Source organism: Lissotriton helveticus, chromosome 10 (genome assembly GCF_964261635.1).
Source record: "Lissotriton helveticus chromosome 10, aLisHel1.1, whole genome shotgun sequence".
Classification (NCBI taxonomy): domain Eukaryota; kingdom Metazoa; phylum Chordata; class Amphibia; order Caudata; family Salamandridae; genus Lissotriton; species Lissotriton helveticus.
The window spans coordinates 33,730,463-33,744,111 of NC_136071.1; the positions used below are offsets into that span (position 1 = coordinate 33,730,463).

The window sequence follows — 13,649 nt, forward strand, 5'->3', positions numbered from 1 at the left end:
TCCCTTTTGTACAAGCCCCCTTGACTTTCACATCTAGATAGCTCTTATTTCACCAGTATTGAATCCTTCATAGATTCACATGCTTGCATCTTCCCCGTCGTCATGGTGGGAGTCTCACGGTAACGGAATGACCACAGCAGTATCATAGAGAAAAACTGCATAAAAAATTCCATAGGAAATAACATTATTTGGTAACCAGACCTCATTATTGTTTGGTCTAAAACTCAGCCAATCCGCCAGCCCGGACATCGCACTCCCCAGCAGAGCTATCCTACCTCAGATTTCCAACCGCCTTCATGTGAGGAGGAGTCTCCCTGAGCCTTGCTCAGTTCAGTTCCTGAGTTAACTTTTGACCTTTCCAACTGACCAGTTTCCTTCTGGATTCAAGGTACTGTGCTTCATCTAGTATCTAAACATGGCTGAACACTCTAAAAAGAGGCTTTTCAGGCCCAGCAGACCTTGCGGGAAAGCCAGACTTTATTCTGAGGATCCCCACAAAGACTGCTTATATTGTCTTCATCCCAAACATGTGGCTAAGGACTGCAAACACTGCAGGACCTTTTCAGCAAAAAACTTTGATTGATAGAGAGGCACGTCTTCTGTTGTGGCTTCAGAAGAATGAGGCCACCCCAGATTTGGACTCCGAGGAGGAATCCACTAGCCAGTCTTCAAAAAACGAGGAAGTCTTCTGCTCAGAGGAATCAGTGGATCCTAAAAAGCAAAAAACTAAGGGAAAAGAAACCTATTCATCTTCTCTCCCTCAAACTCCTCTGAAGAAACCCTCAGTGTCAAGGGGAGTGTCTTCAACTCGTCGGCAAAATCTGTGGCGTCCCCGGCGCTGGTGTCTGTGAAGTAGACTACTGCAGCGTCGACGGAAGTGACCAAGACTACACTGTCGACGAAAGGTTTGACGACTCCGTTGACGAGAAGAGCATCATCCTCGTCCACTATCCCAGCGACGACTACCTCGTCGACGACAATTCGAATCTCGACGTGGCGTTTCGAAAAATGGCGGGAGCGGTGGCTCTCAGAAGACAAGGATGGCTGAAAGCCACTTCCTTAAGACCAGAGATACAGGCAAAAATTGTAGACATGCCTTTCGATGGAGAGAATCTCTTTGGTACACATTGACGATGCTCTCCAGGGAATCAAGGCGGACACGGACACAGCGCGGGCGCTCGGGCCTCTTCAACAGGGCAGATTCTAGTCCTTTCGGAAGAGAGGGTCTAAAGGCCAATACAGCCAAAGGTCTTCGTACCAGTCCAACAGGTACCAGCCTTACAGTCAGCAAGGATATCGACAGTATTCCAGTAACCAGCAGTATCTTTCCTCAACCCCCTCTTACCACCAACAATCCAGAGGAAAGAATGCTGCGTGGGGAAAAGCGCAGCAATCCAATAGACGACAGTGACTTCATCAAGGTGCCCGCCACTTGGTCAGACATCGGCAACTACCATTATCTCTCTTTTCACAACAATGGCTGTCGATAACAGACAGATGGGTACTGGATGTAATTCATCAAGACCATACCCTGCAATTCTTACAGAAGCCCCCAAATCAACCTTCTGTTTACAAACGGCAACATCTCAGCTCTCAAAGCAGAAGTATTATCTCTGATAGAAACAGGGGCATTAGAGGTAGTTCAGTTTCCTCAGTGAGGGAAAGACTTTTACTCACATTTCTTTCTGATAAAGAAAAAACAAACATCAAAATGGAGGCAGGTAATGGACCTGAGAGGTCTGAACTAATAAATCAAGAAAATTCCCTTCCCCATGCTATCCCTTCAAGAAATACTCTTGCTCTTATGCAAAGGAGATTTCATGGCATCCCTGGACCTCTTAGATGCTTATTTCCACATTCTGATTCATGTACATCACAGAAAATATCTGCGTTTCTTAGTGGAAGGGCGCTACTACCAATTCAAAGTGTTGCCCTTTGTACTAAAATCGGCTCCAAGGGTCTTTACAAAATGCATGGCACCGGTAGCAGCTCACCTGAGGCTTCAGGGACATCAGATTTTCCCATATCTGAACAATTGGCTTATAAAAGGATCGTCTTCCAAAGAAGTCCAGATCTCCCTGCAATGCTGCATGGTTCGTTTTAATTGCCTGGGCCCACTAATCAACTTGGAAAAGTCGTCCCTTGTTCCATCGCAATCCCTTAAATTCCTGGGAGCTGTGCTACGCACGAGGGAAGCAAAAGCCTATGCATCAGAGGAGCGAACTCAAATCTTAACCCTGGCATCAATCCTAGAGTATAAAGAAAGTATACTTCAGTGAGTATTCAAGTCCTTGTTGGGGATTATGTCTTCCTGTATCCCATTGCTTCCAAATTGCCGACTGCACATGAGACCTTTACAGGAACTCCTAGACAAACAATGGATACAATACCAGGGATCCTTCGAAGATTGGATCACCGTTTCTCCTCGGATTCGAGAAGCCCTGTCATGGTGGAAGATCATAAAACATTGATATCCAAACCTCAACGCCCCAGTTACGTAATGATATCAGATGCCTCACTTCAAGGCTGGGGGGCACAACTCCAAGACCTCGAAATATAAGGTCATTGGTCCGAACAAGAAGCTCAACTGCATATCAACATGTTGCAACTGAAAGCATTATTCCTGGGTTTACAAGCTTTCCTCCTCAGGATACACGATTCTACAGTAATGGTCATAACGAACAGTACAACGACAGTGTTCTAACTCTTAAAACAAGGAGGCACTATTGGCACAGGAGATTTGGAGATGGTTACTACTTCACAACATCTGTCTTCAAGTGCAACACATTCCAGGGATAGCCAACACAAGGACAGTTACCCTGAGCAGATCAGCTAGTGTTTCTCACGAATGGGAGCTAGCTCAAAATCAACTCCTAAGAGTGTTTCGTCAGTGGGGCACACCAAAGTTGGATCTGTTTGCAAATCGGCACAACTCAAAATGCAAACACTTCGCAAGGAGGATCCCGCAGGTGGGATCATGGGGCAATGCGCTGCATCTGCGTTGGAGGAGAATGTTCGCATATGCATTTCCTCCATTCCCACTGATATCAAGAGTACTTCGGAAAATGAGGTCAGAACCATGCCACTTAATTCTGATAGCCCCAGCTTGGCCGAGGCAAGCTTGGTTCTCGGAGTTTCTTCAATCGTCAATAGCCCCCAGAATTCAGTTTCCGATATCGCAGGATCTGATCTCCATGAACGGACAAATTCTCCACTTAAATTTGACGTTGCTGAATTTATCAGCCTGGAACCTCACGAACATGAATTCCGATCCTTAATCATCTCTCAGGAATGCCGGGATATACTTTCTCAATCTCATGCAATCTCAACAAACAAGACATATACAGCAAAATGGAAGAGATGTTGCCAGTGGTGTGCATCTCAGGCTCTACATCCTTTTACTGCCTCTCCGGAGCAAATTCTCCCATATCTTTTGCATTTGTCCAAAGCCGGTCTCTCTCATACGTGCTTAAAGGTACACTTGGCAGCAATTTCAAGATTAAAAGGGTTCATAATCAACCATCTCTTTGGTCACAAAGAGTGATAAAAGAATTTCTCAAAGGACTTTTTAGTGTTTCCCCCGATTCAGCATCCTCTGGTACCATGGCACCTCAAAACGGTTCTAACACAGCTCATGAAACCATCGTTTGAACCGGTGCATAAAGCAGACGTACAGTTCATATCTTGGAAAACGGCTTTGCTGTTGGCCCTTACGTCAGCTAGGAGGGTCAGCGAGAATCAAGCTTTTTTGATTGCAGAACCATTTCTTCAGTTTCGGCAGGACAAAGTAATACTGAGAACGAATCAAAAAGTAATTCCTATGGTTCCTACAATCTTTCATCTCAATGAACCAGTAGTGTTGCCTAAATTTTTTGGAAATCCTACTACAGAAGAGGAGAGCGCCCTACACTCTCTGGACATTAAACGATGTTTGAAGTTCTACATTGACAGAACAAAGTCGTTTAGGAAAACAAAGCAGCTATTCATAGCCTTTTCTGGGCCGAGGAAAGGCCTAGCTTTATCCAGATCAAGTATCTCAAGATGGATAACCTCGGCCATTCGTAAATGTCACGAAAAAGCTGGAAAGCCTCAATGCTCCAGAGTGCACGCTCATTCCACTAGAAAGATGGTATGGTGACTTCAGCTGCTCTGTTCGCAGGCGTGTCACTTCCAGACAATTGCAAAGCAGCGACAAAGAAAAGCGTACACACCTTCACTGGACACTATTGTCTAGATACTGCATGGAAGGAGGATGGCAGCAGTGGGACAAGCAGTTCTTCGACATTTATTTCAATAAGGTATTTTTCAAACTATATTAACAAAGTATAGTTATGTGTGTGTGTATGTATATACATATATATTGCTGTTCGTTTCTCTTGAAGAACGTTCTTCCAGGCATATATATATTATGCACTATATTAGTCCTCTTCTGTGAATACTATCTTTCTATATATATATATTGCTAGCAAGGACTGTTTATTGATACTGGATGGCGTCCAGGGTTTCATATATCCCAATGTTTAGGAGCAGATACCAGAGATATTAGGGTTCTATCCTGGAAACGCAAATGGGTATGTGTACTTCTCTCTACTCTGATACAAGCATGTGAATCTATGAAAGATTCAATACTGGAGAAAAAACGAGTTACCTGTACACTATGGTTCTCCAGTATGATCTCTCATAGATTAACATGCGGCCCGCCCGCCTCCCCGTTTCTCAGGTAGAACGTTTTACCTCTGGATATATCCTTGGGTCTCACTTGAGGCTGGAAATCAGAGTTAGGATATCTCTGCTGGGGAGTGTGATGTCAGGGCTGGCGGCTGATTGGCTGAGGTTTGGACCAAACAATAATGAGGTCTGGTTACCAAATAATGATATTCCCTATGGGATTTTCCATGCAGTTTTTCTCTATTATACTGATGTAGTCCTTCTGTTACCGTGAGACTCCCACCATGACGACGAGTTAGATACAAGCATGTGAATCTATGAAAGATAATACTGGAGAACCATAGTGTACAGGTAAGGAACTAGTTTTTTATTGAATAATGAATTTAGATTTTCTTGGAAAGTTACCCTCCTGTAGTCCCCCAGTGGCATATCAAAGGACCTGTTCGTTATCCTGTATGACACTCATTTTATGTTGGTGGTTTTAAATCCAATTGCCGGAGTGATAAGTAGGGCTCCTAATAATGCATCTTTTCTCTTATCCGTTCCTAGACATTGCACATGGACTACATATTAGCTGCTGCTAACCTCTTTGCACAATCCTACGGTATCCCTGGATCCAAGGACAGAGCGACGGTGGCTGATATTCTACAATCAATCCGCGTACCTGAATTCACTCCTAGATCTGGTGTCACAATCCACGTCTCAGATCAAGAGCTCCAGAATGCCCACGCTTCAGTTGGTATGAGCCTGCAGCACTTGCTGCTCTGCTGATTTCCCCATTCTGTCTTCACACCTTCCTTTAAATCCTTTATCTATAAACACATGTTTGCCTGCCCACAAAAACAGACACGCGTAGGGCTCTGTTTTTTACTCCTGGTAGATTCTTTACTGCATGTCATGCATGCCTGCTCACCTAAGGGGATGAGGTGTCCTGGCGCATAAAAGGGGAGAAATGGTGCCAGTTGAGCAGTTTTATTTTTAATTCCCTGCACCACATTCTTCTGTCTTGGAGGGATGTGGATTCAGGCAAATGCTAAATTGAAATGATCTTCTTTACTGAACAGTTTTGGCAGTACTTAAGGATTAAACGCTTTTGGCTGAAGTTGATCAGTACGTTTTCCAACTTATTTCCTTTCATTTACTAAAAGCTACATTTTTGCATCATTTAAAAAAAATTATTTTGTAAGTGTTGGTGGATGCCACAACGCAAAGAAATCTGTCTAGGGTAGGCAACATTTTTGTGTTTATTTCTTTGGTGCAGAAAGAAACTAAGATTAAACAACAACTGAAGCTAGCATGTGCATATTGCTGAAAATGGTACTCTTGTATAGCTGCATTAAAAAATTTTTTATTAAGAACAAAGTAGCGAATGGTACCTTTGTGCATTTTATTTAGTATTAAATCTATTTTATTGACAGAATAAAGCGCAAAGAACAAGCTTATTTTATTTAAAAGAATCTTTTGATGTAGTGAAAAGAAATCACGGAAGGGTGACTATTATGTAAATGTGATGTGCCTTTGTAATCTGGATAGTTTACAGGAGTGGTTTCAGCCAAACAGCATGGAAGTAGACTGCTACAAACCTAAGCATGAAATGGTACATTATCTTTCTATAAAAGGATCCAGGCAAGGATGTTGTTCAACCTATGCTAATGCAAGCGTAGCAGACCAGCATGGGCCTTAACACTAACATATTCATGTTTCATATGTCTAACATTTAACCAGGCCAAAGGCAGGTAAACCAACATATGAAGGACCCTGCGGTGGCAAGCCAATTGCAGTAATGCGTAAGTGCTGGGTGCATCGTTGTCTACCATTGATTGTAGTTTTTTCTTCAGCTGCAGGATCACTTGGAAACAGAGGTGCCATTCCAGCACCAACCAGATCTCCATAATCTCAAACTAATCAGCCAAAACTGCATGTAAAACTGATTAGTCTATTTCAGTTAGGGCTTTTGGAACATGTAAAACTTATTTTGACACTGCATTCTGTGCGGTCAACCAGAAGGACTCATGTTCCAAGGTAGATGCCTTCACATACCTTCAGAATGGTTTTTGGGATCAAGTAAGATGTATTGCTTGGGGTCTTTGTCTTTTATGGGAGAGAAGTGGTGGAAAAATTGGATCAGTTTGATTAGATAAACTACTAAACCTTGAACAGAAGGCAAATGTGTCGAGATAAAAACAAGATTTAAAGGCGTCCTGATTCTTCCAGCTTAAATTCATTCACCAGCACAGACCAGTAAGAGCTAAAAATAGCTCGACCTGATGATAAAATGTCACGCAAAATCGCGAGTGGATTTTTTAAAGCCTGCAATGTCTGGCAAGGGTTTACACTACTTTATTGACATTGTTATCGGGGTTCCCAGATTGGGGAATAATTCAAACATAAGAATCTGTGAATGATTCAATGCTGGAGAACGAATTGGACACTACTGGCTATTGTGACTACAGAGGATGGAGTGTCTTGCTATGGTGGTGAGCAGGGCAGCTGAGGTCCTGGACCATAGCCTACCTTCAGTGGTAGTCAAGATGAACATCTTGACAGAGGTGCTTCAGCCAGGAGTGACCACCTCAGAATCGCTGCTCCGATTTAATGAAGCCTTCTCGGACATCCATGAAGTAGTCCAGATCTCAGAGGGAACTGCGAAAGATTTGCAGTGGTGGTTAACGAACCTCTATTGGGTCAGCATTGAACCCTCTCCCATCCAGATCTGCCAGTGGTGACAGATGAGTGATTCCTGGGATTGGGCGGCCATCTGGAAGAGGTGGAGATCAGGCCCATTATCTCGCTGTACATCAACCTACTGGAGCTCTGGGGGGATCAGCTGGCATTTAAAAGCATTTCTTCCCACCATCAAAAGACGGCTCGTGCAGGTGTTCACTGACATTACTGCCTTGTGGTACTGCAGCAGACCGAGCGGGGTGGGGTTTGTGGACTTTGTCAAGAGGCCCTGCTTCTCTGGACATGGCTGGAACGTCAGCAGGGCGTTTCCCTGGTGTTTCAACACATGGTGGACTTTCTGATTGTCAGGGCAGACAAACTCAGCTGAAGATGCCTAGCGGGTCACCAATGGCTTCTCCATCTGAAGGTTGTAAAAGATCTTTTTCGGCAGTGGGAAGAGTCTTGGTTAGATCTGTTAACCAATGTTGGTAGTCTTACAGGCTGGAGTTCCCACTGTGCCTCTTGCTCTGAGACACATTTCGTCCCGAGTGAGTTCAGGCATCCTGTACGTCTTTCACCCATACCACTTCTGCCCAGAGTTCTCAAGAAGATCAGGAATGGCCATGCCCAAGTCATTCTTGTGGCTCTGGACAGGACTCCGAGGGTTTGGTATCCCAAGCCGGTAGGCATGACAATCTGTCCTCCAATCAGGCTGACTCTTCGGGAGGATCTTCTGTCGCAGCACGGGGGGGGGTCTCCACTCAAACCTGTCAACGTTCCGCCATCATGCTTGGAGATTGAGCGGCGACAATTGACAGCTTTTGACCTCCTGCCCCAAATCTGCACTGTTAGCTTGGCAGCCAGACGTTCCTCCACCAAGACTTTATACACCTGCCGTTGGGGAAAGTTTGTGACAAGGTGTGGAGAAAAACAGGTTGACCCTCTTTCTGATCCTCCTTCTCATCCTCCTTCTCATGTCCTCCTCTTTATCATTTCTTTTGCCCATCAGAGCTCTGCTTTGGGCACCCGAAAGGGCGATCTGCCATCCCCGCCTTTCTGCGGTTGCCTGATCAGCCATCCCTCTTTAAATCCCCTGTTGTACATAGTTTCTTAAAAGGTTTCCAACACGTTCCCATCTTCATTGTGCCTCAGTGGGACCTTAATCTGGTCTTAACTTTTCTGATGTGCGCTCCCTTTGAGCAGTTGCACCATTTTCCTCTCAAGCTCCTCTCCATCAAGACTACCTTTCTGCTGGCAATAACATCTGCCCGGAGGGTCTGTGAGCTTCAGGCTTTGCCATCCAAGCCTCCGTATCTGAATATCTACCCAGACCAGCTGCTTCTTCGCACTAGAGCTTCCTTTCTGCAGAAAGTCTTCACTCCCTTTCATGTTGGCCAGTCCATCACCCTACCTCCTTTTTATGCTTGCCACATCCCTCTGAGGAAGAGGAGCAACTCATTGACTGGACCCAAAAAGAGCATTGTCGTTCTGCCTTAACCGCTCAAAAGGGTTCCAGCTGGAGAACCAACTCTTCGCGGTGTATGTCGGAGCGAAGGTTGTGCAGAAGCAGAGCATCTCGCAATGGATTGTGCTCTGCATTAAGATCAGTTACACATTAGCCAAGAAGCAACCTGTGATAGCTTGCATGCTCTTTCCACCAGAACGAAGGCTGCAACCACTGCATTAGCACGAGCAGTCCCAGACCTGGATATCTGCCTGGCAGCAACGTGTGCTTCTGCACATGTTAACAAAACACCACTGCCTATATAGGCATTCCGCTCGTCACTTCCAATGTCGCCACACGGAGTCAATCGACGCCACATACTAAGACAACTACCTAGCAGGAGTACAGATCACGAAAAATTTCCGTATACACTGACAGCTGGTTATAATTCTTAAGTAAGGAGTATGCTTCTAGATGGCATTGTGTGCCTTGTTTTCAAGGGGAGATCTCCAGCCAGAACAAACACTGCAGGTTCGGGCAAGGAGGTTCCTGGAGGCAACCACCAGTTGGAGAGGTAAGTTGGGATGCTGGGGGTTGCCTGGATACCGTCGGTTTGGTCACCCAAGACCGTGGGACATCGGGTGCAGGGGTGTCATTTGGCGTCTGGTTTCCATACCAGCTCCATTCATGTAGCCTGCAATGGCTGTGTGTTTGTAATGGTAAAGGGCCTCTAAGAGTGGCACAATAAGTGCTGCAGCCCTTAGAGGCTTTCCCTGGTTACAGTGTCCTTGGTACCTATGGTACAATTTACAAGGGACTTGCATGTGGCCAGAGAGGTGCCAATTGGGGTTGCAAAGGTACAGTTTTAGGGAAAGATCATAGGCCCTTGGTACCTGGTTAGCAGGACCCCAGGGCACACTTGGTCAAAGAGCATCAACACCAGGCAAAAAGTGGGGGGCAACCATGCAAAATGGGGCACTTTGCTACCCAGTGTAGACTTGTTAACGCTAGGGGATGAGACTCGTCCTATTGTGTTCCGCTGTCCCATGGTGCCTTTTAATGAAGCCCTTTGAGGCCTCTTGGGGGCCTGGGCCAATCCCAGCTCTGGTCACCCTGGAAATTGTCAAATTATAGTGAGTATTGTCAACATTGTGCAACTTTGATTTACATGTTAGAGAACTAGTAAACTTCAACTGAAAGTGTATTATGGAGCATATAACGTTGGCTTATAACGTTTTTTTTTTTTTGCCAGATGACAGTCGATTAGAAGAGCTGAAGAACTTGCTCCCTAAACCAGACAAGTTGACGCCCTTCAAAATGTTTCCCATCGAGTTTGAAAAGGTGAGGTAGTTTACTCTAGATGGGGGGAGACTAAAAATGAGTCAAGTGCTATATGTTTCAGTTGTTGGTCATTGGTACCGGCCAATTAAACACTGAAATAACGTCACTTTTTCTATTTGCACAAGGATGATGACACCAACTTCCACATGGATTTCATCGTTGCTGCCTCCAACCTGCGTGCTGAGAACTATGACATTCCTGCAGCGGATCGACACAAGGTAAAGGAATGTGCAAAAGTTATTACCACTGCACTAGAGAAAAATGGGTTGCCATAGGGCATCTAAAAGGTATTAGTTAGGGCATTAGAACTTGAAAAACCCAATTGTTTTGTGGGATTAACCTTCTTGCAGCAAAGATGTACAGTGAGTGATTTAAACTAATTTGTGACAGCAAATGCACACAACATATCTGCCTAAAGCTGTCTCAGATAGCAGGGAAAGTGCTTATAAAGCGAGTATTCATAGTTCAGTTCTGCAGTGCTTACTGAAGGTTCTTTTGTGCTTAAACAGTACCACAATCTGCACTAAAGTACAGTTTTTCCCTTCTTAGGCCTACAGGGTCTGTCAAGGTATCACTCTAGGGGTTAACAAGTATCCAGAGTGTAGAGCCACAGTTCCTTACATCATATCTACACTCCTGATCACATTTTATGAATTGTCATTTTTCCCTGGCTCCGCTCTTAATCTGATGCCAGTTCTTGATCACCACTACTGCGCCAAGTTCATTACACACCTGTCCAGCTGGGGGACCAAAGGTATCCCCACACGAGAGCCATCAACCAGACCACCTAGGATTTTGAGGCCGTGGATGGCAAATTTTGCAGCAAAAAAGGCAACATTTGCTATCCCAAACCCCAACGTTTGCTATATTTTTGCGGCAGGAATAAAATGTGCCTGTAACAGAAATACTGCTCTGTCTTTGGTTTGTCACTTTGGAGTTTGCCTAGTCAGTCTGTCACCCTGCAAAGTATCCAGCAGCAGCAGCACACCTTGGAACTGGAGGGTGCCTGGTGCCAAAAGTGCATATTTAAATGAAAAGTACTGCGCTCCATGGCATCTTACCCCATCTGTTCCAAATGTGCAGCGGGGTTGGATGCAAGGGATGGGGTCATTGCCACATTTGACTCAATAAGGGAGAAGAGGGACCAGAAGAGTGTCTTGGTGAAAGAGGTGGGTGGAGTAATTATGAAACCGAAAATAAACCCACCATGTTCTTGGTTGTTGGGTACCTTGACAAACACTCGTGGAGTATCCGAACTTTAACTTTTAGTCTTCTGTTATACCAACAAAAAACACCATGCAGCGTCAAATAAGAAATGAGCTTAAATGGAGCTAAACATTTGCCTTTATTTACAAATAACTTAGTCCCCTTTAATCTGAATATCACAGCTGCCTCCCGCCACTCCTACTGCCGTGATTTAGAAAGTGTCTTTTGCCCATAGTCAATGCTGAATCGAACACTATGAATAAGCAATTTCTCACGGTTATGTGTGCACCATATATACATACATTAGCGATCGAAACTCCTCTGGGTGGATACACTTTATGGTGTTATGAAGAAAAAATAAAAATCTGTGAATCATTTTTTGGAGTGCTGTCGTGGTCTGTACCTGTGCTGTGCATACCCCTCATGGTAGTATAGTAGGGGTAACAGGACTGTTCTGTAGAAGGGGATCTCTGTGTATAGTCATAATCATGTGAATAGTCCTGCCCATGTGCGTGGACCCCGGCCCACGCACATGGGCGGACTATTTACATGATTATGACTATACACAGAGATCCCCCTATTACAGAACTGGAGTTAAAGGTAAGAAACTTCCCCTACTGCTTGCCGACACCAGAAGAGGTGACAATCGAGTGGGAAGACTGCTGGGAAGAGTAGGAAGCACTCTGATTCAAAAAGGAAGTGTGACGTGAAGCCGCTTTAGGGAGGAAAAAGAAAAAGCATTTCTTTTGAGTGGAAGAAGCAGCTCTTTTAACAATCATTACCGGGGCCAATGGAGTGCCTCATAAGCCCTTGCCATGGCCCCAAAATTAGCATATTTATCTCCTGGTGTCCCAAAGGAGGCCGGGATCCACAATCGTTCTTCCAGCATGTTTGGGCAGGACTGCAGAATGCAATAGCCCTCCAAAAATAAATGTTATTAAAAACCCATCCCAGGTCTCCCTTGGACAGTATGCCCATTGTTTTAAGCAGTCCTGGAGCTAGTGCTCTTGCAGCTGGGCTCTGAAGTGCAGAGATCCCTGTAGAGGGGTGGGAAGGGTGCAGTAGCAGGATAGTAAATGTTCAAAAAAGACTCAGACACATTTTTCAAGGCAATGCTTTATTAATAATGTTAATGGTTGACAATTCTTGGGTCTACAGTAAAATAACATGATGATGCTGCATTTAAAATTGGTTGACACCCTAACAAAGCAGCCAATAATCCTACCAGATTGATAATGACACCCGTAATATTATATTGTCTAGTATAGGTAGGTGACTTCCACGTAAACAAATAGCGTGTTTATTAGCACGATTTACAAACATGGCTGAAGTTCAGCAGCAAGACTCTCAAAAACTTCCTTAAAAAATAAATGTGGTTGGATTTCCTGTTGCACACAGTTCCTTGCTGAACTGCAGCTGGGGAGGTCCTAAAATCTTAGTTCCTCAGTAGGTGTAGACCAATAGAAAAATTTACATCTCTTTGGCATTGTCTTTTTCACTTCATTCTGTCTCTTCTAGAGTAAGCTGATAGCTGGAAAAATTATCCCAGCCATTGCTACTACCACAGCCGCAGTGGTGGGACTGGTGTGCCTCGAGCTTTACAAAATTGTGCAGGGGCATAAGAAGATTGAGGCATTCAAGAATGGTTTCATGAACCTGGCGCTGCCTTTCTTTGCCTTTTCAGAGCCGATCTCTGCACCAAAAAATAAGGTGAGTGTCTGGGGTTGGTAGACTAGTTGTAAAGCTGATAGTGATTTCTTGTCTGACAGTCATTTAGCTTGTAAGTAAGTCTGGAATTCAATGAACTTGCCTAAGCAAGGTCCAGTTTAAACTAAACCTTTCGGCATTGTGTGGTAATGCAGCCAATGTTCTTTGCTTACAGGTACAAGCAGACTGGCAATTTGAAATACAGGCACACAGCACAAGTTGTTCTCTTGTATTGGATCATCCAGACATTTAGTTAGTTATGAATGATCCCATGTTTCGCAAATTGGTGGGCAGTTCATCACTATAAAATGAGATGTCCGTGCCTGAGAACTTGAGTTTAAGCGTAATCTTTTTTTTTTTTTATTTGTTTTTTTTTTTTATTAATTGGAAAGCCAGAGTTGGCTGGCCCTGATCCTTATGCCTTCTCTGTCTAGAGTTTTAATAGCTCCGTTTAATTTGAAAGACAGAATTCACTGGCAGTGAACTCATCCCTTTTATTCCTGTTGCAGTACTATGAGAATGAGTGGAGTTTGTGGGACCGATTTGAAGTTCGAGGCATGCAAGCCAGTGGGAAGGAGATGACTCTAAGGGAGTTCCTGGATTATTTCAAGGTAAAAAG

General features: G+C 44.4%; 1 protein-coding gene across 4 annotated transcripts in view; it reads left to right on the forward strand.

Annotated features, from left to right (window-relative positions):
• The window catches only part of UBA1 (ubiquitin like modifier activating enzyme 1), a 194,197-nt gene that overhangs the window by 153,105 nt on the left and 27,443 nt on the right, over positions 1-13,649 (forward strand). For all 4 annotated transcript variants that reach the window (XM_078664659.1, XM_078664660.1, XM_078664662.1 and 1 more), the window contains exons 20-24: positions 5,218-5,407; positions 10,029-10,117; positions 10,243-10,335; positions 12,842-13,033; positions 13,540-13,641. In XM_078664659.1, the coding sequence (XP_078520785.1) occupies positions 5,218-5,407; positions 10,029-10,117; positions 10,243-10,335; positions 12,842-13,033; positions 13,540-13,641 (666 nt within the window). The remainder of the gene's footprint in view (positions 1-5,217; positions 5,408-10,028; positions 10,118-10,242; positions 10,336-12,841; positions 13,034-13,539; positions 13,642-13,649) is intronic.